Genomic DNA, 23,914 nt, shown 5'->3' on the forward strand with positions numbered 1-23,914 from the left:
GCCAACTGACAGTATCGCGCCAATAAATGCACGAGAGACTGCGATTCGCGTGCCAGTGCTGTTTTAAGCAGATTAGTAAAGCCACTCATTAGTCGACATAGGCTACAGTCGGAAAATATTATTTTACTGATTAACTTTAAGTCGAAACTGCATGGGTCATTCCTAGCATTCGGTGCCATTTGAGTCCCCATGACATAATGTGGTATATTTTGAGTAAAAATGGGCTAATAATTGTATTTAAAGGCTCATCTTACAGAGTTAATCCCCCTTTACCATAGAACACAATAATATGTACCCAGGATTAATTAATTAAAAATAATTACTCTGATTTTAGTGCAAGTATTCTAAACTGCCATGTCCCCAAGTAAGTTTGCCAAACTTCAGCCACAAATATAAGTAGGCCTAATAAAAATCAAACAAATTCCAAATTTTTCAATATTGTTGTATATTCTTATTTATAATATTCCTCACCAATATATATTTTTTTGTTATTAAAACATTTTTAATGCTTAAAGTCTGTAAAATATGTTGTGTCCCTGAACTGAATGTCCCCCCTGTTACTCTGATGGAAAATCCATCTGAACACACCCCTTGACTGTTCCTCTAATCACATGATTCTCAGGAAGAAAAATACCTTTTGGCGGCAAACTATCCACAAGGATCAAAGTAAGTCTCTTTCCTTAATTTACACTTTTTTTCCCCAATGTATTACAACAATTCATTCATGTGGTAAAGCATAACATGTCCACCCTGTTATGCTTATTTATAGTGGAAACTGATAATTGATTGTAATTTTGAAAATATGGTTAATAAACATGTTAAAAATCTTCCTCAGTGAACACTGCGCACTAGCTTGTTGTTCATCACATAAGTAGCAATGGCTAACTTTAGCATAAAATGTCCCTCCTGTTACTGTCCACCCTGTTACTTTTTTGCAGTAACAGGGTGGACATATTGTAACAGAGTGGACATAATACCTAGATAAATAAGTGTTTATAGCATTTATTTGTATTTATAATCCATTTATAAGGAATTTATTTTAATAATAATTTAATAATTTATATAATCTCAAGAAATAGTAGCTTAAATAGTATGCATGTATTTGTCAGGAAATGGCACCGCTGTCTGCTGCAGAAAAGCAGCGACGCTACAGGGAACGTCGTGATGCAGACCCAAAAAGAAGGCAGATATACCATAATAAAGAGAAAGAGAGGTGGAGAAAGGACAGAGAGGAAGGAATAAAAAAGGGGGTGGCAGGGTAAATTAGATGATTTGTGATGCGATGTCCTGTTATTCAGTGCCGTGATGTCCACTCTGTTATGTCCTGTCCACCCTGTTACCTCTGTTTTTTTATGTTAATAAAATAAGTTCAACAAATGTCATGCATATCTTTGTGGTTACTTGTAGAAAATGAAATGGCAAAATTAAATTATTTAAGTTGGGAACAAAATTCCAATTAAATGTATTTTTATTCTAAAAGAAATGTTAAAATTACCATTGTGCCTTAAAAAAAAAAAAACTTTTCTCAAGATAATGCTTGTTTATGGACACTTTGTTAAAACATTTGCAGGGTAGAGTGAGGGACATTTTAGCTTTTAGAATATGTAAATATTACAATAATTATGCATTTAAAACACGTATTAATTGAGATGAGAATGTCCGGTAACAGGGTGGACATTTGGCCTTTGCATGTGTGAAGAATTTGGTCAAAATTATTAAACAATAATATCCTGAGCTGGACCAATATATTTTTACTGTAGTGTAACAAGCCATTCTTCAGATAAAATTATAAAATCATAGAAATTTTTACATTTTTGAATAGAAAGTTACCAAGCTGAAATGGCACCGAATAGTAAGAATGACCCATTTACTACGTTCTACGAACAATTTCTGTTGATCCTGGAACAACATGTAATCAATCAATCAGATTTGAGGGATAGGTTAACAGCAGGGTATGTAATTTTCAGAAAGGCTATGGCAGGTACGACATTGGTCCCGTCAATGGGTTTTTTGAATGGGATTTTGGTTAAATGGCTGTAAGGTCTGTGGTCAAGAAAAGACATTTTCACGTTTTATTCTACGACATAAAATACATCAGTATTACCCACTCATTATTTTTTTTGAAGCTGTTACGTGTCTTGAAAAAGGCGGCTCGGGGACTGCAGAGGCCTTTGATATCACGCCGAAAAGGTACGTTAAACTCGTTAAGTTCACAATTGTGCTCTTATAAACTAGTTTAACTCAAACGTTCTGGGAATTTTTTTTTTAGATAAAAACTTAAAGAGTTGGGGGAGGCTTAGTGATGGTGAGGTTGAAATCGCGGGACCATTGTGTCTTCATTTAGCTTACCTTTAGCCTTTTAACGTTACTTCTGGCGACTGCATTTAGGCTTCAAAATTATTAAAAGTTCATCTGTGATAATTATCTTGATGTAGTGTAAGTATCATAAACTTTTGTTGATAACAGAGCTTGTTTTTTGCGATAATCTAAAAGCTTATAGGAAAATCCTATTGTTATTTCCCAGAGGGAACCAGTGCTATGCTAATTGTAAGTTGGCCTACAAAGTGACGTCATGCCTGCAGCATAAAATCAGACTACTGAAATCAGACTACTGAAATCAGACTACTGATCACTACTTAGATCCCACCCAGTGCTCCACAAAGCCACGCCTCCTCCAAAACACATGAACATGTCAGTCAGCAAGGAGCAATGAAAAGCATCACTAGAGACGATGTTAAACTACCCCATGTCTCAAACTAAAGCACATAACATTACAATAATAATGAACATAAACAACTTAAAGGGATAGTTCACCCAAAAATGAACTTTTTGTCTTACCCTCAAGTTGTTCCAAACCTGTATGAGTTTCTTTGTTGTGCTGAACACAAAAGAAGATATTTTGAAGCAGATACAGCAACCATTGACTACCATAGTATGGGGAAATACTATGGTAGTCAATGGTTGCTCTATCTACTTGGTAACAAACATTCTTCAAAATATCTTCTTTTGTGTTCAGCACAACAAAGAAACTCATACAGGTTTGGAACAACATGAGGGTGAGTAAATGATGACAGAATTTGGGTGAACTATCCCTTTAAAGAGCACTGACCTGCACCACCTGTGTGCAGATTCTTTTCAACGTTGATAGTGTTGCCACTGAAACGCATAAATTGTCACAAACCATCTCTTCCAAATTACTGTAGTTATGGTATGAACGCAGCATAAGCTCGTTTTGGTTTAGGAGGAACTGTGGTGGCTGCATTTGGTTGTGGTTCGTCTTTACACACACACACACACACACACACACACACACACACACACACACACACACACACACACACACACACACACACACACACACACACACACACACACACACACACACACACACACACACACACACACACACACACACACACACACACACACAATTGGTTCTTCAGTGGTTCTTTGGGGGTGGTTGAGGTGCTATACAGCACCACTGCCATAAAGAACCTGTTAAGCCCCTGTATAGTTCTTAAAGGCTCTCTAACTCTCCCTTAGTCTCTAGTTGGGGAAAGGATTAAAACAACATTCAAATACAGTGTATTTCCTGAAGATAACGTGGTTCTCAACCTTTTTACCCCCAAGACACCCCTATAAGGAAATATTCCAGGGTCCCCACATGACATTTTTTGACCTCAGAAAAGCATAAATGTGTTTCAAAATTTTGCCATGGTTGTGAATTCCCAATTCATAGCAAACATATGAGAGTGGAGGAACAGATCTAAAATCTGAGGAGGAGAATGGGGTGGTGGTGGGATGCAACAAGACAGTTTGGATACTGGGAGCTGTCAGTTCCAGTTTAAATTATATGGAAGGAGGAATACAATTGTAGGATGAGAAGGATTTTGACTGTAGTCTTTGAATGAATGTAGCATATACCTCTTATGGTTCTTAGCACCATTTGACAAAGGTTCTGTATAGCCCCTTTAAAGGTGATATTTACTACTTAAAGTGGTTCCCCTTTGATTACAAGCCAATGAACCACTTTTAGTGCTATATAGCACTAGTGTAGCATGAAACGCGCTGATGATGTGTAATGTCTGTGCGGGCCCAATAGTGATAGGGTGTGTGTGTATGGAAATACATATACGCTGACAGGCAGGTATGACATTGAATCACTGCATTCGGACCGGTGTGTTTTTGACTTAAAAGAACCTGCTCATATGAGTTATTTGTTGGGAAATCAGACTACTGATGGCTAAGTAGTGCAGATTTAGATTTTCATGAATGTAGGCAACATCGAGCCAAAATAAATGGAAACAGTTCTCAGTAACAACCAGTCCTACTCGCTCATTCATAATTTTGTAGTGTTAAAATTTGAATTATTTATTTTTATGTGACTATTTATTATTATTTATCCGAATAACCTCAAAACGAGCGTTTGCTCATGCAAACACACTGTTCATCTCACCTCTGCTCTGCAACATCCTCTGACAGGTCCACATGACAGGAACAGACAGTTAAATTGTTCCTGCCCAGTGACTTGTGGCACTTACATCTGGAGGTCTGATATCAGAGTAAGAAATGTGAACCTGGTACAGACAGAAAGAGGGTTCATTACTGGGGCAAAGAGGCACAGTATGAAGGGCTTCCTATCTTTGCAGCATGCCTTACATTTTCACCTGATATTATCCTCAACCTCTGCAGTATAATACACCAAACTATAATACTGACACATTCCAGAGGGGCAGCCCCGATGGTCTGGCTTTTGGGTGGTCACATACAAGCCCACGAGATAAAGACAAAATGCAAGAATGCAGCTTGGCATCTATAGAACTACAAAAGAAAATCACAGTATAGGCATTTATGGCCGGATGTGGAGTATATTTATGGGTATTTCTGATGCTGAAGATCTGGGCGATGCTATGCCCTGTGGTGGACCACCATCTGGCTCTGAAAAAGTGCCATAAAGATATGCATAATGATAGGAGGTGCTGAAAACCTTGACTGCCTATGACCTTGAGTTTAGAAAATGCAGTATAGTGCATGATTGTTTGTGGATACTGTTATAAATGACCATATCACTTATGCATATCAGAGTCAAAATATGTAAATGGCAATTTACATTGACTATAACTTGATAAGTCAAGTTACAAACAAAGTCAAATAAATTAAGAAACAATCTTGCCAATTCGTCGGCTGTTTTAAATAAAAAAAATTCTGCAGCATTTTATTGTAATTCAGTCCAGGTTACACACATAAAATAATAAATACAAATGACACAAAGAACATTTTCATCACAGTACATTTCCATTGTCGCCAGTCATCGCATGTCTACTCTAAAAAACATGCATAAGCAGAATACATACACAAGCATACATACACTTGCACTCTCTCTCCATCTTTTCTGAGCCATCTGAATGACGCTCAAGAGGCAAAATAAGAATCTTGCATTGAATACAATCGGTCAATCGGTGTTAAAAGTGAGGGTTCGCTGGATGACATACAGTCTCCAAAATGGCACAGAGTGTCACTGTCTGTATCGTCATAGAGTGTGTCACAACCTATTAAAAGAGAGGGGATAAATTAATGGGATGGACAAGGAGCAAAGTTCCCCAGTAGCCTACTGTATTTGGGTGTGACTATGACTATGAGTGTGTGTTGTATAGGCCTACCATAGGGATGCATGTGGTCTCCAGGCATTTGAGGAGGGGTGAGGCCCTGTCTGAAGGGGTCCAGCTTGAAGCTCCGTGAGTCTAGACTGATATTCTGCTGGGTAAGTGAATATGAACCTGCGCACTCCAGCTCAGCAGGCAGACCTCCACAAGAGGGCGCTGTGGTCATACAAATGGAAAGAAAATAACTTGGAGTGTGTATATTTACATATATTGGCCTAAATTATATATTTAGGACACATAAAGACGTTTCACAAGTAAAATTATTAACCCCGGGTCATTCTAAACCTTAGTTTAACAGAATAATGGGTTATATATTTTTTCCGTTTCACACCACAACCTTGATGTTCTACCTGATTAAAAAACGGCGTCTCGCGCTTGCGCATTAGTTGCGTTTATTCCTACTATACCTTTCAGTTTGACCCGAATACAACTTTTTGTACTGTAACGGTATGAATAAAACAGTTTTATGTTTTTTTTGTTTGTTTGTTTGTTTGTTTTTACACAGACCTTTTTGAGATTCTCATTCTATATCAAAACATGAAAATGACAAAGACCCTAAATGTATTCTATATGTATCATATCAAAATCCTCTCAAATTTGTGAATGTGGATTTTTGGAACAGGTCAAATGCAGAACCCTCTAATTCTGAAAATAAAAAACACTTTCTGCTTGGTATTAAGGCTCTATCCCGCAAAACATTGACGCAATAATTTTCAAGAAAAACAGTTTATAATTAGTTTTAAAACATAAAATTAGTGTTGTAACAATGAATCGACATATGAAAAAGTTAAATGTAATGCTTTCTATGACATTAATTTCATATTTTAGGGCAAATAATAATTTTCTTGTTCAAGTTAAGCATAAAAGGCAGTGCTAAATATTTTGTCCAGTGCAGATGTTCATTTTAGGTAGGAATATGATGGGTAATTAATATGATGGGTAATTAAACATTATTGCAGGAAAATTAGTTTAAGTTTCTCTTGGTTTAGGCAGAAAGCAGCTACTGTAATACATCTGACCAGGACTTTACTCCACAGAAAGTGGGAAAGGTCAAATGGCTTTCTCTCTAGAGATCGGTATGGATTGAAAAGTTTGTAGACAAACTTTGATGTTAGATTGAGAAAGCCTATAGCTAGAAAGTTTAAAATAGTTTTAACAGATTTAAGTTTGAATGTTTTAAGTTTGAAATAGTTTTAGTTTAAGTAGTTTTAAAAGCTAGAATCTTGGATGGATTGATTAGAAATATTAGATATAATGGAAGCATAAAGCATAACAAATTTGATACAAAGGAGTCTATATAGCTTATAAATATAGAATAAGAATATGTGAATAACTGACAAAAATGTCAGATAGAACCTTATAATTCCAAGGTGAAATGTAAATGAATTACAGCGTGGGAAATTTCTGACTGTTCAAAGCTCATGAATATTTAATGATACATGCACTGTTCAGTTTATGATTAGTTGTTGCTAAACAACTGGCCTTTACATTCTGGCTGTCACCCTGATTTTGCCAAGACGTGTTCCGGACCTGGATCAGCATATTTGGTTGATCCTGGAACAAAATTCCTGTTCAAAAATGTTGTCTCTATCCCTGAACCTGCCCTATACCCATCATTTATACCTAAAACCAGAGGGAAAGGATGGGTCAATAACACTGACGTAGAAGCACCTAAAACCCTGGTTTTAAGCCTAAAATTGACTGTAAACTTGTCCCTCAAATCTGATTGGTTGATTGGAATATTGTTCCAGAATCAACAAAGAATCACATTCACTGAAGAGGGCATCGTTTACATAATACCAGGTAAGACACAAGTGTGAAACGTTACTTTAAAAGTGGGTTTTAAAAATAGAATAACCCGGGGTGAAGCAACGTGTGAAATTGTTGTGAACTTTGTATACCAGTGTGTTGTGATTGGCCATCCCTTTTCTCCTGAGAGGACACACTTTGCTTCTGCTGCTGTTGTCTTCTTGCCAGTTTTTTCATCTGAAGAGACAATGTGTGTGAGAGAGAATCTTATAATAAAAACATGTCCATGTTCACATATAGAAAGGAGAAACTAATAAGAGAAAATCTCATTGTAATGAGATAGAAAGCAGAAAAAAACACATCACTACACTGAAAGGAAATCCAAGTCTAATCTACGGAGATCTATGCTTAATATGTCATCAGTTTCCTATGAGGCAATAACACAGCTTGTTTCCTTATTGGCAAGCTCATATACTGCAGAAAGAGATCTGTTATCAATTGCATAAGTTGATGTTCTTTCAATGAGTGTGTTTGTCTGTGTCGGTGGGCATCACATTACCTTGGCTCTTTGGTTCTGGAACCAGACCTGGACGACTCGTACGCTCAATCCTGTCTCTGCTGCCAGCGTCTCCCTTACCTTACAATAGAGAGACAGACAGAGAGAAAGCCATAGTGTGACCTTCATGGTCTATGGGTCATGTAGGCTAACTGATGAACTGACCCACACTAGAGTATCAGATCAACAGAGATAGATACAGCAATGCTGTCCAGACCAGCTGCGACTACACAAAAACCTCCTTCACAAAATCTAAAAGATAATCATTCTAAATAAAATTGAAATGTATAGGGAGGTAAAACAAAGCTTGGTGCTTTTGTGTTATTAAACTATTAGTAGTACATGCATTTTATGTTCATTTATTATTATTATATATTCAATTTTCAGGCTGTCAGTTTAAATGGCTGACCTTTCGACATGGTTTGGATGAGACCTCAAAAGAAGCTTTGAAAGCACGTCTCTGCTGTGTTGTGAGGATGGTTCGAGGCCTTTTAGGTCTCTTGTGGTCCAAGTCTCCTATTGTGTTAGACTCCCCTGCAGTCTTAATGTTGTCTTCATCATCATCCTCCTCCTCAACATCTTCACTTTTACCTGTAGTTAAGGAAACAGATGTTTGTACACTCTAAAAAAAAGGTTCTACATGGCACCAAAAATGGTTCTTGGCTCGTAATCATAGGGGAACATTTTTAAGTGCTATATAACACCAATTTTTGTGCTTCAGTGTTTCTTCAGCGGTTCTTCATAGGTTCTTTGACTAAGGTGCTATATAGCACCGCTACCATATACAGAACATGTTAAGATATGGTGCTATATATTCCTCTATGATTACGACGAAGAACCATTTTTGGTGCCATATAGAACCTTTTTTTTTTTTTAGAGTGTAGTGCCTAACAAATAACAGATAATAACTAGAAATAATAGAAATTCTTGAGTATCAAATCATATTATATTGATTTCTGAAAGATCATGTGACAATGAAGAGACTTTGACATTACAGGAATAAATTCAATTAAAATATTTAATTTAACTTAGTAAAATATATTTAATTAGAAAACAGTTCTTTTAAACTGTAATAATATTTCACAATACTACTGTTTTTACTGTAAATAAATGTAACCATTATCATAAAAGATTGTTTTTATATTAATATATTCTGTTATATTAAATGATTTATTCATTTATAAAATTATACTATTGTGCTTTATTAATATAATTTATTAACAATATGTTTTACTATACTAATTTATTATTATTAATACTACTATTTGAATACATATGGTCAACTTTATTCTTTAATATATAGTCTAAGCATTGCTGTGCCAGTGAGTGTATGTTGTACCAGAAGAAGCCTGTAATGTTCCTTTATTTTTTTTCTTTTCTTTTCAAAGCAGTGGTTTTCAATCTTGGTACTGAAGGACCCAAGCACTGCACATTTGGGATGTCTCCTTTATTTACCACACATGATTTCATTTGCAGAAGCACCATGACCTTACTGAGCGTATAGGATAAGAAAGGCATCCCAAATGAGCAGTGCTGTGGTACCCCAGGACCAGGATTGTTTTAAAACAATACCTGAGTCGGAGGTGGTTGGGCTGGCCAGTTGGTTGTGATAGTCTCTGGCACAGAAAAGCCTGTCCCCTGTAAGCACACAGCGGTCTCCCTTCTGCAGCCTGCAGGCGCACACACAGCAGCAGAAGCACCGCAGGTGGAAAACCGCAGGGCCTGCGTGCATCACCAGCTCGGCCGGAGAGATGACCTCTGCGCAGCCCTTGCACCGTACCAAAAACAATCTGAAAGGATAAATAAAATGCATCTCTTGATGGACAGCATAGAGAATAATTTTGACTTTTAACAGTCAAATTGACTAAATAAGTAAATTTTACTCAAATACTAGTGAAAATTTTAAGCAGAACTCAAACTGAATGAGTAACAGCAGATTTCATTTTCCCAGCATGCTTTGCTTCGGACTGTCAAAGTCAGCATGAAACGGAAGTTGTGATATTCTTCCCTATTGGGATGTATCTAAGTACAGCTTCTCAAACAAGAATAAATGTTGGAAATTGTGTCCATCGGGAAATGAATAGATCGTTGAATTGAATTGATCGTTGTATTGACAGGTTGTCCCGCCTCACGCCAGTAAACACGTCATCAGAGAATAGAAGAGAAGCGATGTTGTTGCATGAAGGGGAAGTTATTTTGATTAAAAGTTTACGAAGGCACGTGAATTTTTGAAAAAATTCTGATATGCAAGGATAAATCGTATTTCAAACTTAATTGGTTTAAGGCAATTGGTTTTCTCAAATGGTTTGAGTTTCCTTAACTCGTCGAGTAGTACAGTGTACCATCAGAGATTCCAGGAATGTTGCTGAGTCGCCCCGTCCATCAAGGAGTGAGACAAGAACTTGCCATGTCCCCTCCACCCAAAAACAAGCATGCAGACGCATACCTCCAGCATGGTGAGTGTGCATCTTAGCGCCTGGCAACCAGAGCTGGGTTTCAGTGGGTTAGACAGAGGCGGCCGGCTCCACGACTGTGTCCGGGGCAGGACTCCCGGGGAGGAGGGAGAAAGGAGCTCGGCAGGCTGTGGCTCCAGACGGAGAGAAAGAATCATGCCTCCCGGCGGGCGAGGCTGGTCCAGGGAATGATCTTAACTCGACTTAACTAAACCCAGACAAAGGAGGGAGCTGGCCCAGAGCCTCGCTGCCATTGTCCTGCCCTGGCAGACACCACATTTTCTGTTTGTCAAACTGGCCTGAGATTTCCGTGCCCGGAGGGGGGGGCAGAGAGTGGAGCTGTAGTTTAAGGTTTAGGGTGAGCGTGACAGGGAGGCTTAGAGAGAATCATCCCCAGAGGTATGACAGCTTCAGACTTGGGCTGACAGGTTACTTCTTAAAGCAAGACACTACAGGCAAAACCATTGTTTTTTCACGCACTGCTCAATTTTGAGATTTTGGGCTTTTTGGCTTCCATAACATGTTTTCTTTCAGACTAATGGAAAGAAGACATTCAAAATACTAAATTACTAAATACTTTTATTTCTAAAAACATGGTGAACATGTATTTTTTCTGGCTGTTGACAGCATTTTATTACTTATGGAGTGATACAATTCCAAAAACTGAAAAAATGAAACAAGAATTCTGAACCAATGGCTTTGTCCAATGTTGAGATTTTTGTGGAAGTGTGCAAATTAGCACGTATATATTAGATAATGCCTAATTTGCATATTTAAACATAAGATTTCAGAAAACATGTAATACAAAAACAAATGCCTTAAATGTACTGTTATTTATCAACTGTGTTAAGGAAGGTGATATTCATTAAGTTAGTTTTTACCTTATTTACCTAGTGTCTTGCTTTAAAAGGACCCCAAGAAGTTTTCCTTTCAGTCACGGACAGTATTGAATTGGAATCATCACACACTGTTTCTTTAAATGACAGCGCCATGATTACTGTATGTTGATGCATTAAAGATAACTGTGTTTCTATGCTACAATTTGTACCAATTATAGGCTTTTAGCTATCGATCAGTGGGTGTTATTGCTGATATGTGCATCTCAGCTAGGTGCACAGGGCATTGCAGTGTGTTCACGTACAGCAAAAAAAATCCTTCTCCTTCGTAAGTACGAATTGAAACATCCCAAAGCCTTGCATTATTGAGAACTATTAGTGTTGCCCTGGGGTTGCTGGGGAAACCGCTGCAAGTTTTTTAGGGTTCAGTAGAAAAAGAAAAATCTCTACTCCATTATACGCAAGAGCATCTGTGGTATGTGAATGCACATTGCAGAATATGCCAATGGCATGTTTGTGTATTATAGTGGCATTGGAAGCAATATGACACATGCTTTAAGATATATTTAGATATAGAGTTTAGTTAAAAGTTGCATTGACAAGATTTTAAAAAAAAACTACAGCTATTTTGATCAGGAAGCAATGTTGCAATAAAAAACCTGCTCTTCAGAGCCTGATTCTCTTTGACAACAAACTAGAAATGTGTTCATCATAATATCATATTATAATATGTGATGGTGGACTACAAAACCAGTCATAAGTCGCACGGGTATATTTGTGGCAATAGCCAACAATACATTGTATGGGTCAAAATTATTGATTTCTTTTATGTAAAAAATCATTAGGATATTAAGTAAAGATCATGTTCCATAAAGAAATTTAGTAAATTACCGTAAATATACCAAAAAATGTATTATTATTATTAGTAATATGCATTATTAAGGACTTCATTTGGACAACTTTAAAGGCGATTTTCTCAATATTTAGATTTTTTTGCACCCTCAGATTCCAGATTTTCCATAGTTTCTATTATTACAATCATTTACTTTTAAAGTAAAACCAATCTAAACTAAGTAAAACACATTTGCATATGAATTGCAATGATTTATAAATGAAAGATGAGATGCTTGACAGAAATGATTAGCATTTTTTAAATTGTAGAATTCAATTATCATAAGAAATGTGTTAAGATATCAACTATAAAGTAAAATCACTCAATTATTTTAATCTTTTGACAGTCATAATATAATAATGAAAGTCACAGTAAGTTCTATTTTTCATAATCGTTCAAAAGTTTTGGATTAGTATGATTTTTTCTTTTGAAATTAATTATTACTTTTATTCAGCAAGGATAAATTGATCAAAAGTGACAGTAAAAAACTTTCACATTGTTACACAAATTTCTATTTCAAGTAAATTATGTTTTGAACTTTATAGTAATTGAAGAATCCTCAAGAAAAAAAATGGTTCCACAACAATATTAAGCATTATTAACGTTTTCAATTGTGATATAATAAGAAATGAGAGAATCAAATCAGCATTAGAATGATTTCTGAAAGACAATGTGACACTGAAGACTTTGCCATCAGCTTTGCCATCACAGGAATAAATTACTAATACTAAAATTAATCATTTTAACAGTTATTTAAAATTGAAATATGCAGCCTTGGTGAGTGGAGGGGAGACTTCTTTCAAAATATTAATTCAACTTTTGAATGATAGTGTAAATGTTTAACCAACTAAAATTATAATCATCTTTATAACTATTCCTGGAATGGAAATGGATGGAAATACTAAAGAATTGCACTTCTCTGTTCAAGAGTCTGAAGGAGATAATTATTTTAGTTGAATTTACCCCCCGACCCTCACCCCCCACTACCCCCACTACCCCTATACAGTCTAAGCATCACTTTAAATCCAAATCAAATTGATCACCTTTATAAAACAGTGAAGTATCTGTTAATAGAACAGCCTGCTGACCCATTTACAGTAACGCTGCTGGTCAGTAAGTGCTGGGTCAGCGAGCTCCCCATCCCTGAGCCCATATAGTTAAGCACTGGGCTATTGGGTAGGATTGCCAGCCAAGTGCTGCGTATGTGGCTAATTGGTCAGGTCAGATATCTCACGGTCGGACGGGCACCAAGCAGGGGCACCACTGGGCACCAACCTATCCAGATGCCTTGACATACTTCACACGCAGAGATCCCCGCTACATGCACCCCCTCCCCAACATGCATAAACACACTCATATTCTCTCCTGTACCCAGAACATATGGCTCAATCCTCCACTCAGCCTCAGCTCTCTTATTAAGAGCACAGTGGTCACTTCTCCATCATTAATATGAGATCCATTATGATTTGCAGAAGTCAGGGCCTTTCTGTTGAAGACAAACTTTTCGACAGCTGGATCAGCTATTGAAATGAAATTTCAAATAGTGTCCATTCTGTTTTTTTCAGGGTCATTGCGCTCTGTCGTTTGGCAAACAGTTTTCTTTTTATTTGGAGGTGAGAATGTGCGTATGAGTGTGTGAATGAGAATCAGAGTGATTTTCGGGGGTAGTAGGGGGTCTGCACACTGTGTCGATGTGGCCATATGCTGTCCCCAGCTTGCCGTTGCCACACCGATGGGTCCTGCTAATTTAACACATCTTGACAGTGTGTCAGTAGTGCTGTCCTCCTGATCTAACGGTGTGTGTTTGTGTGTGAAAGCCTTCTCGCATTCCATGGCCCACCACGACCCTTCCTCCTGCAGTCACCTTGTCTTTCAGGAGTTCTGTGCCAAGTCCCTCAATACACACAGTCCCCCCCCCCCCCCCCCCCTCTCTCACACACACACACACACACACACACACACACAAAACCATCATTCATCATAAGACAATCATAGGACTATAGAATTATTGTTCATGTAAATTGGTAAACAATTATACCCTAACAAAATAGTACATGCATTCATTATATTATATCAGCAAGATATAACATTTCAGGAATGAATATGTTGTTAATTAAAATGTAAACAAAGTCACAAAGTTGCCTTGTCAAAATTAATTTAAGAGCTAGAAATGAACCAGCCTGCAACATCAAAACAATCAATAGAATAAACACCACTGCCATCTTTGATGTAAACAGGAATCAAAAGTATTTTAAATTATTTATAGCATCATTATTAATGAAGGATGTTCAGATACTCAAACTTTAATATGAACATTTTACTAGCATTATCCTCAAAGATTATTTCTGTGCAGATTAATCATGAGAATGTTCTTTCGAGAATAATGAAAGGGATTTCTGCAGTAAATTAAGTATGATAAAAAAAAGTTTGTCACCTCAGTTTCGTCGAGGAATAGAAAAGGCATATTTATTGTAAGCCTGAAATCTCTTCAAATAATCTTTCACATGCATTTCTAGAAAACTATATAACCATTTTGTGTGACCAATTTATAATTTTATATCTATATACATACATTAATCTGGGTTTGACTGTTGTTTGGCGCTACGCTTTTCCGTTCTCTCATATCTATATACTGGGAAATACAAATATTTCTCGCAATAATCTCGTACAATCATATTGTTTTCGTTCTCTAAAACGTTTGATTTAAGAAAAAAAAAATGGCGAAGACAAATAAATATGTGAAATGTTCAAATTAATTAAAACAAAGAATCAACAAGGGTAAAATTAAGATTATACTATATAGGCTAAGTTATTTGAGGGTGCTTCCTCTGACTGGAAGAAACTTCTGACTACCGTGAACTCCACATTTTTCCTATTGAACTTCAAATAGTATCCTATAATTCAAATAGTAGGCTATCATAAAACTAAATAATTGTTTACACAAATAGCAGTAAGTAAAGTCTTACTTCTGGTAGTCTCGCTTGCAGTAGAGTGTCTTATTGCGGAGGAAGCAGGTGTCTTTCAGAGGCTCGCGACATGATGCGCAGTGCAGGCAGCGCTCGTGCCACAGTCCGTCCTGCACGCGGAGCAGGTACCTGTCCCGGATGAGCTCATTACACCCCTCACACACGCTCTTTCTCCACATGTCTGAAATAAAGACAACCCTTTAATCCATCTGGGTAACTTCAACGTCTTCAGTGTCGAATTGTATGTGCTTTACTAGACAAATTAATAATAAAAAGGAAAGGTCTGAACTCCTTGATAACTTGCTATAGCCTAACTGCTTGAATCTGAAATGACAAATGCCGTCATTTTACAATAGGAGTTATCCCAAGAAAATGCAAAAGTAAAATAAAAGTTTAGCCTAATGTGTGGACAACGCGGACAATCACTGAAAAACAAAAATAAATAGGCTAAGTTAATTCACCCACGAGCTTTACAAAATAACAAAAGCATAACAGCAGAAATACAGTATAAACAGATGTGATTTGATGTTGTGTATCGTTAAAAATAATAATTTCCAATCTCTATTAAGATTATTCATTCAAACATAAAAAAGTTTATCTTTTTCATGCGAAATCAAAATAGCTATGCTATAGTTCTAGCATTCACTACTGTCGCATATTTGTCGCATATAAACCAGGTTTGTTCAACAACAGGAACTGTTTCTAATATAGTACATGAAAAAGCTTAACAAAAACTTTAAAATATGCAAAATTAGACAGGCATCCACTTACCATTGAGGAGAAAAAATCCGTTTGCGGCCCTGTATAACTTTCGACAGATGGTCAGATAGTTGTAAACGCGCACAAAAGCTCCATATGAAAATAAACCTGTGCCTCGGTTACCTTCTCTCTCTCTCTCTCTCTCTCTCTCTCTCTCTCTCTCTCTCTCTCTCTCTCTCTCTCTCTCTCTCTCTCTCTCTCTCTCTCTCTCTCTCTCTCTCTCTCTCTCTCTCTCTCTCTCTCTCTCTCTCTCTCTCTCTCTCTCTCTCCTCCCATTAAAAGGTGGAGAGTGCGCAGTGAGTGTTCAGCCATTACTTAACTTATGATGAACATGAAGGCTACATTATATGAAAAAACTTGAATTTATAAAGTGAGTGGGTAATTTTATTTAAATAGGGGGTAAATTAATCTCCCTCAAGCATGAAATTAATTAAGCATGATTTTTTAACCATAACCATAATGCTCTGTTTGGGTCTGAGATTCCAGTTGCCAAAGGCCATTTCAATTACTTAAAAAAAAACACACACATGCTATTAATATGAAAGTGTCAGATTGATTTTATAATTGATTATAAACCTTGATTGAAATATATAAACGTGAGGGTTCAAACATGTCCTGAAAAATGTTACATTAATTCTGCTTGCGGTCATATAGAAGTATGTTCCAAAGCATAAATGCAATGCATTTCACATAGATTCACAATGAGGCAGTGCACTCATGATATGCATGTATGGATTTATTGTGTTTTTTACTGTATATAATAATAGCCTAACTTTTCTGTTAAGATTGGTTTGAGCTACTGGGTTTTAATTAGATCAGATAAAAATGTTTAAAAAGATCTGAAAAAGAGGTTCATTTCTAAATTAATGTCTTTTTTTTACATACACAACATTGGGGTGATCTCAAACATACAAGTACATTCCAAACATATGTTGTGAGTTTATATTAATCAGTGCTACAGGCTACCTTATATAGTTTATTTTAATAATAATAATAAAAAAATACATAAACCAAAAACAAATAACTGAACTTAAGACTGATGATTAGTGATTCATGACTGATTGACTAATTTATATTATATAAATGAACATGTTTTATTATTTTAAACATAGAATGAACACGGTACAGATTATATGGTTTAAAGGGGCTATATGCAACTTTTTCCCCAAAATAAACGTAACAATAGCCTTTTTATTTTACCATTTATGACTCAAACATCTCCTGATGAGCATACTGACACCTTGTCCGCTAACAGTGGGTGCACCTATAAGCCTGTCTCCTATTTTTCCTATTTTCTGGCGGGTCGTCTTTTCCCGCGCTGTCTGCGGATGTGACGTCACCACCGCTGCGAGAGCGAGCAGAAAATGAGAGCAGTTCTGTTTTTTGGCCACAAGTGTCAGTCGCGAGTTTAAATTTCAGAAAAACGCATATAGCCCCTTTAACGTGAGATTTGTATTTTATTTATATATACATTTTAGAAATTAGTTTATGAAAAATATTGCTCTGTGAAGATTTTTTTAGATGTCAAAAAAGTTTGGGTTAGAAATCTTATATGCTACGTTCCCATATGACAGTTCAAACGTTACCTTTAGAGCAATCACTGCATTTGCGCCACCACAGTCACATTATAAAGTGAAAGTTAAATTATGGTTTGTATCGTTAAATGGCGCCATCTAGCGGGCGGGGATCATTGCACCAGATAATGTAAATGAGATACTGTTTTGCTAAAATGTATTATTTATAAAATTGGACAACACCACAAGCAGCAGTCAGTGGCTTGCTCTTTAAAGGCTTTTGGTTCTGCAGGGAAAAAAGGTTAGATGCTTCAGTAAAATAAGATTGATAGAAAACGACAACTTTCTCCATTCTTTTTTTTATTCAAAAAAACAAAAACAAAAGAAAAAGGACATAGCATTTAAATATTTAAATATTTATTTGGACAGAATTCTAAACTTAATTTTAGAAATTATTGTTTGGGTTTGATAAACATATTCCTTGAATAAAATATAATTTCTTTATTGCAATTTCTTGCCAATGTATACCTGATATTATCTATTTACAGAAACATTTCTTTTTAATACAATACCAATAAAATTACTCTGTTTCCTCTGAAAATATTTTTTCAAAAAAATAAAATAAAATAATAATAATTTGTGCTTGGTATAAAATATGCAGCGTACTGCAATATCTTCAATCAAGTTCGTTATTATATTAGTTACATAAGAATATGTACAAAAAATGGTCCATTGGAACTCGTGTCACGTGATCTGATGAGGTGCTTCTAGCATCTCCATTAGGAAAGTGTCTATGGGTGTGTCTCCAATCAGCTTGAAGAAAAATAGGTGCTCCAAACACTTGAGCCCGATGGATCGGAGGGCAGGGAGACGCAACAAAAGTTTAGCAAACCTGTTAAGCAAGGAGAGAAGAAGAAGATATTGTTAGGTATGAGCAATAGATATGATCAGTATTTTCTTAACAAATATGTGCATGGCTGTACCTGCCAGGCTGATCAGGGTATTTGTGTTTAGTGTAAGTCTCCAGTGAGGCATAAACTTTCTCCCTCAGTGCCTCTACCTCCATTGGGTTGGACAAGCCTTTGGCGTCTATGAGAAGAGGCAATTTGCATGATTAAGTATATACTCAGTCTATTAACTCATCTTAAAAATTATAATATATACTATGAAATATAAAATATATTATAAATATTATATTATATTGTATTATATTATTAGATTTGTGTAAACTATCCTGTTAACTTATAATAAAATATATTTTTTTTTGGTGAAATATCTTTCTAATTTGAGATTACATTATTTTATGTTATCTTATTCGATTTTGGATAAATTATTTCTTTACAGTGTCGGATCGTCACTAAAGTTTCACAGTCAAAGCACACACACATAAGGCCGCCTCACAAACAGCTTGCGAGTACCAAATTGCGCTCAAAGGTAACTCGTGTAAATTTTAGCGGTATCTAGGAGTGAGGTTGCGAATTGCAACCGCCCACTGCTCACGCATCCCTGTTGAAGCTCATAGAGATGCTAAGGTGGCTGACACAGGACAAAGACGTCATCCTCTGAGACAGCGCTCTGTAGAGCAGTTTGTCCATTTAGGGCTACTGTAGAAACATGACGGTAAGGGGACCAGTGGTGTATGGAGATAAAAAATGGCTCATTCTAAGGTAATAAAAACACAACGGTTTATTATGTACGGCTTTTATACACCACTGAAAACTTAGTTATGTATATTATATTGCATTTCTGCCAATAGATCCTCATAAATATTACACACTGCACTTTTATTTGGTCAAATACACACAAATATGTACAAAATGACCTTCTTGACAAGTTTTTTTATTCTATTTTATTTATTTGTGCTACTGCTTGTAAATTGTTTATTTGTTATTTTATTACTGACTGTTGACTTGTCTTTTTTGTGAATTCAATTCAGAGTTTGAAATCGGGCTTCTGCTGCGTGTAAGCTATTGTGCAACAATTGTCCCGTTGTAAAAAAAAAAATGCAATGCATGATTAAACATTTAGGCCTAGGAGAGATAATTACATATTTTTTAAGAAATGTCTAATGGGGCCTGAATGAATGTCTGTAAAATCCTGATTGGAGCATCCCTTTAAATAATTCTACATGATAAAAAGAAGGCTTCAAACAGATCCGTATCGGAGATCGGTATCGGCAGATACTGCTTCCTGTGATCAGCAATCAGCTCCAAAAATCCTGATCGGAGCACCCCTATTTTATAATAATAAAATTTATATAATATATTTAGGGTGAAATATCCCTTTAACTTGAGTATTTAAAATTATTTTATATTATTAGATAAACTATCCCTTTAACTTGACATTATATTTTATATAATATGTTAAAGCAATATTTCCCCTAAAAATATAATTTATTATATGGAATTCTATATAACTCCAAATTAAATATTTTTATTTTATTTTATCTATGCTGCAGACAAGTGTATATAAATGTCAATGAGTAACACACCAGGGTTGAAGAGGACGATGGCTCTAAGACAGCCTAGTTCCGTCTTATCCATCTGCATATCCTTCATTTTAGACACCAGCTCGGTCAGTACCCTGTCACACACACACAGGGCTTTAATTTCAATGCACAATTGGTGTAATAAAATAAATGCTACAGATTTTCTGATTTTCTAAAAACAAACTAGATCCTCACCTGTTGAAGATGGATCCCACACCTGCACTGTGAGCACTGCTCCTGTGGACATGGAGGCCTGTGCCCAGCAAGATGCCATCTTTAACAGTGATTGAGCGATGAGAGAATGAAGCAATGAGGAGCTCGTTCCATCCTGAAGGAGAAAAATGACATGAATAGCAGGAAAATCATTCCTATATCGCCCTCTGTCTTCATGAACTCAAAAGAGTGTTCTTCATTAGCGATGACTATTTTATGAGTGCATGTGATGTTTGTCCAGCAGAGGTCAGCATTCCCACTTACACAACCAAAACAGTTCTGCCTGACCCTTTGACCTGGAGTGACTACGGACAATTGAAATAAAATAAAATGTAAATATTAGAGGAATAACTTAAACTTGAAAACTGTTACCTTAGCAACTAAAAGTTGAAGTTGAAGTACTAAACTGATTAAAATAAATAAAATTAAAGCTATATCCAGTGGCAAGAAAAAGTATGTGAACCACTTGCAGAATCTGTGAAAATGAGAATAATTTTAACTAAATAAAAGAGATCATACAAAATTCAATTCACACTTATTGAATTTGAAGATCAAGGTAAATTGTACTCAATTTGTCTTCTGGGAAACATGCAAGTATCTTCTGTTGCTTCTGAAGGGCAGCACTCAATGAAAAAAAAAGAAGAAGATATTTAACTAGGGTCTTCGGGGTCTTTTCGGACTTTTGCTCAAATAAAAAAATGTTTTCCCTTTGTCCAAATGGCATGAGACTTTGTATGGTTGTCAAACGGGGGATTGAATCTTGAATCTTGAATCGGTCTTGAATCTTGAATCTTGAATCTTGAATCTTGAATCTTGAATCTTGAATCTTGAAATCTTGAATCTTGAATCGGTCTCCAAACGGGGGATATGAGGGAGTACAAAGCTTCTTGTTACGCCCTCCGGCGCGCCGTTAAAGCCGCAAAACTCCGCTATAAAGACCGAGTGGAATCTCATTTCCAACTCAACGACTCCCGGCGGATGTGGCAGGGACTGAGAACCATCTGTGCTTTTGGAACTAAATCCTCTGCAGAGGTGAGAGCTGATCCGTTGCTGGTGAACGAGTTAAACTCTTTCTACGCTCGCTTTGATGGTAATCGCGGCAGCGCGACTCCGGCGAGTGACGCGTCAGAGAGAGTCCCTCAGAGCAGCAACGGTCACGTGATCTCTGTCTCGGAGGACGAGGTTCGGAGGGCACTCAAACGTGTGGATAATAATAATAATAATAATAATACATTTTATTTGGCCGACGCCTTTCTGAGTACCCAAGGACATCTTACATATATCAACAGTCATAAAAGAATGAAATACATTAAAATACATTACATTCATAGTAAAATATGTACCAAATAATATAAATCTGATTAGTGCTAAAAGCGCCAAAATATAATATTTTAAATAAAGTGTCAGGAGGGTTACAAGGGCACTGTACAACTAAACTGTTTTACAGATTAAAAGCTTTCTTGAAGAGATAGGTCTTTAACAATTTTTTAAATGAATTGACTGAATCTGCCTGTCGAATGTGGGAAGGAAGGGAATTCCAAAGTCTTGGAGCAGCACAACTGAAGGCCCTAGCCCCCATGGTAGAGAGTCGAAATTTGGGGGTGACAAGGAGGCCAGTCGAGGAAGAGCGGAGGGAACGTGCAGGGACGTATTCTGACAAGAGGTCAGAAATGTAGCTGGGTGCAAGATTATGGAGTGCTTTGTAGGTAATGACAAGGGTCTTAAAATCAATACGGTAGTGCACAGGGAGCCAGTGTAGAGTGATAAGGATAGGTGTGATGTGTTCAGATGATCTGATACCAGTGATGATTCGAGCGGCAGAGTTCTGAATAAGTTGAAGTCTATTTATTAGCTTAGAAGGGAGACCGATGAGAAGCGAGTTGCAGTAGTCGAGACGTGACGTGACAAGGGCATGAATCAGAGTTTCAGTGCTGGCTTGTGTCAAAGTGGATCTAAGCCTGGAGATATTTCGGAGGTGGAAGAATGAGGTCCGTGTAAGAGATTTAATCTGTGATTTGAAGGATAGAGAACTGTCCAGAATGACACCAAGGCTTTTGACTTGAGTTGACAGAGGGGCCGAGATCTCATCTATGGTAAGATTGAGGTTTTGCTGTTTTGAAAGAGTAGATTTGGAGCCGATGAGCAGGACTTCAGTTTTATTGGCATTAAGTTTCAAAAAGTTTGCGTTCATCCAGATTTTAATGTCTTGAAGACAGTTTCTGAGTGAGATGGGTGGAAGGGGAGATGAAGGTTTAGTTGAAATATAAAGCTGGGTGTCATCAGCATAGCAGTGGAAATTTATTTTGTGATGTCTCATGATCTTGCCCAAGGGAAACAGATATATAATGAAGAGGAGTGGACCCAATACTGACCCCTGGGGGACACCCTGAGGCACAGAGGCACAGGCCGATTTATAGTGTTTGAGTTGTACAAACTGCTGACGATCCGTGAGGTATGAACAGAACCAGGAGAGTGCATCCCCTGTTATACCAATGCTGGCCAGACGTTCAACGAGGAGGGGATGTGAAATGGTATCAAAAGCAGCGCTCAAGTCAAGTAAAATCAAGATGGACAATAGACCAGAGTCAGCAGCACAGAGTAGGTCATTGGTTATTTTTAACAATGCAGTTTCCGTGCTATGGTTAGCACGGAAGCCAGACTGGAAATGTTCATACATGTCATTGTAATTGAGATGGTGATGTAGTTGATGAGCCACGACCCGCTCCAGTATCTTAGATACAAAAGGAAGGTTCGAGATGGGACGGTAGTTGTTCAAGTTATCAGGATCAGCATTTGGCTTTTTGAGGACAGGCGTGACAGCAGCAGTCTTAAGAGTGGGCGGAACAATGCCTGTGGAGAGGGAGGAGTTTACTAAAGCCGTGAGTAATGGAACAATGGAAGGCAGGCATGCTTTAAGAAGACTGGTAGGCAAAGGGTCTAGTTGGGAAGTAGATGTCTTTGATTTGCTGACAAGTTCTTTGATCTGGTTCTCTGAGGCCAAGGTGAAGTTTGAGAGGGTGTTGGTAAAGGCAGGGCCCTGCAGGGCAGTTATGAAGAACCGGTTTTGAGCTGGAGTGCTAGGAATATTAAGTAGATGGTGATGTATTTCTTGAATTTTTGCATGAAAGAAGTTTAGAAACTTGTTGCAGAGTTCCGTTGAGGAATCAGTGGAAATGTTGTCAGGTGGCTTAAGGATGCGGTTTACGGTTGAAAACAGGAGCTTCGAATTGTTATTTCCAGAGTTTATAATGTTTGAATAGTAAGACGTTCTAGCAGCAGAAATGGAGTTACTATATTGCAATAGATGATCTTTGTAGGCCTGCACATGAGATACAAGCCCTGTCCGTCTATAAAGGCGCTCAAGACGTCTCCCACGTCTTTTTAACTGGCGGAGCTCAGGTGTGTACCACGGTGCCGAGTGGTTAAAGGAAACAGAACGAGTTTGAATGGGAGCAAGAGCATCTAAAGAAGAAGATAGGCAGTCATTGTAATGAGCGATGAGGCTGAGGGGACAGAGGGAGTCAGTAGTCGAGCATGTATTTATGAGGCTCATAAGGTCAGATGGATTAATTTGTTTTATGTTTCTGTAGGTTATAGTGCGTTGGTGTTTATACCTGGAAACTTGGACAGAGACTTCAAATAAAACAGCTTTGTGGTCAGAGATGGGTAACTCAGCATGTGTTACATTGTAGGGCACAATACCATGTGAACATACTAAATCTAGAGTATGACCTTTGCTGTGAGTAGGAAAATGTACATTTTGAGTGACATCAAGACCATCAAGTAATGACATAAAATCAGCAGCAATGGAGCAAGTAGTAGTGG

General features: G+C 37.2%; 2 protein-coding genes across 3 annotated transcripts in view; both read right to left on the bottom strand.

Moving 5' to 3' along the window:
* Positions 1-5,412: 5,412 nt before the first annotated feature.
* lmx1a (LIM homeobox transcription factor 1, alpha) lies at positions 5,413-15,294 on the bottom strand (the record flags this gene model as incomplete). The annotated part of the gene is made up of 7 exons (XM_079830356.1): positions 5,413-5,549; positions 5,661-5,819; positions 7,565-7,649; positions 7,972-8,049; positions 8,378-8,559; positions 9,541-9,758; positions 15,116-15,294. 7 exons carry the CDS (start codon positions 15,292-15,294, stop codon positions 5,413-5,415), a joined length of 1,038 nt encoding a protein of 345 aa, XP_079686482.1.
* A 2,424-nt stretch (positions 15,295-17,718) lies between these two features.
* rxrgb (retinoid X receptor, gamma b) overlaps positions 17,719-23,914 on the bottom strand; it is a gene marked incomplete at its 5' end in the record, with an annotated part of 42,500 nt that continues 36,304 nt past the window's right edge. For both annotated transcript variants that reach the window (XM_079832001.1, XM_079832002.1), the window contains 4 exons: positions 17,719-18,280; positions 18,372-18,477; positions 19,880-19,971; positions 20,072-20,204. In XM_079832001.1, coding sequence (XP_079688127.1) covers positions 18,133-18,280; positions 18,372-18,477; positions 19,880-19,971; positions 20,072-20,204 — 479 coding nt within the window. In that variant the 3' untranslated portion in view covers positions 17,719-18,132. The remainder of the gene's footprint in view (positions 18,281-18,371; positions 18,478-19,879; positions 19,972-20,071; positions 20,205-23,914) is intronic.

The sequence above is a fragment of the Gobio gobio genome, assembly GCF_949357685.1.
Source record: "Gobio gobio genome assembly, chromosome: 12".
Taxonomy (NCBI): domain Eukaryota; kingdom Metazoa; phylum Chordata; class Actinopteri; order Cypriniformes; family Gobionidae; genus Gobio; species Gobio gobio.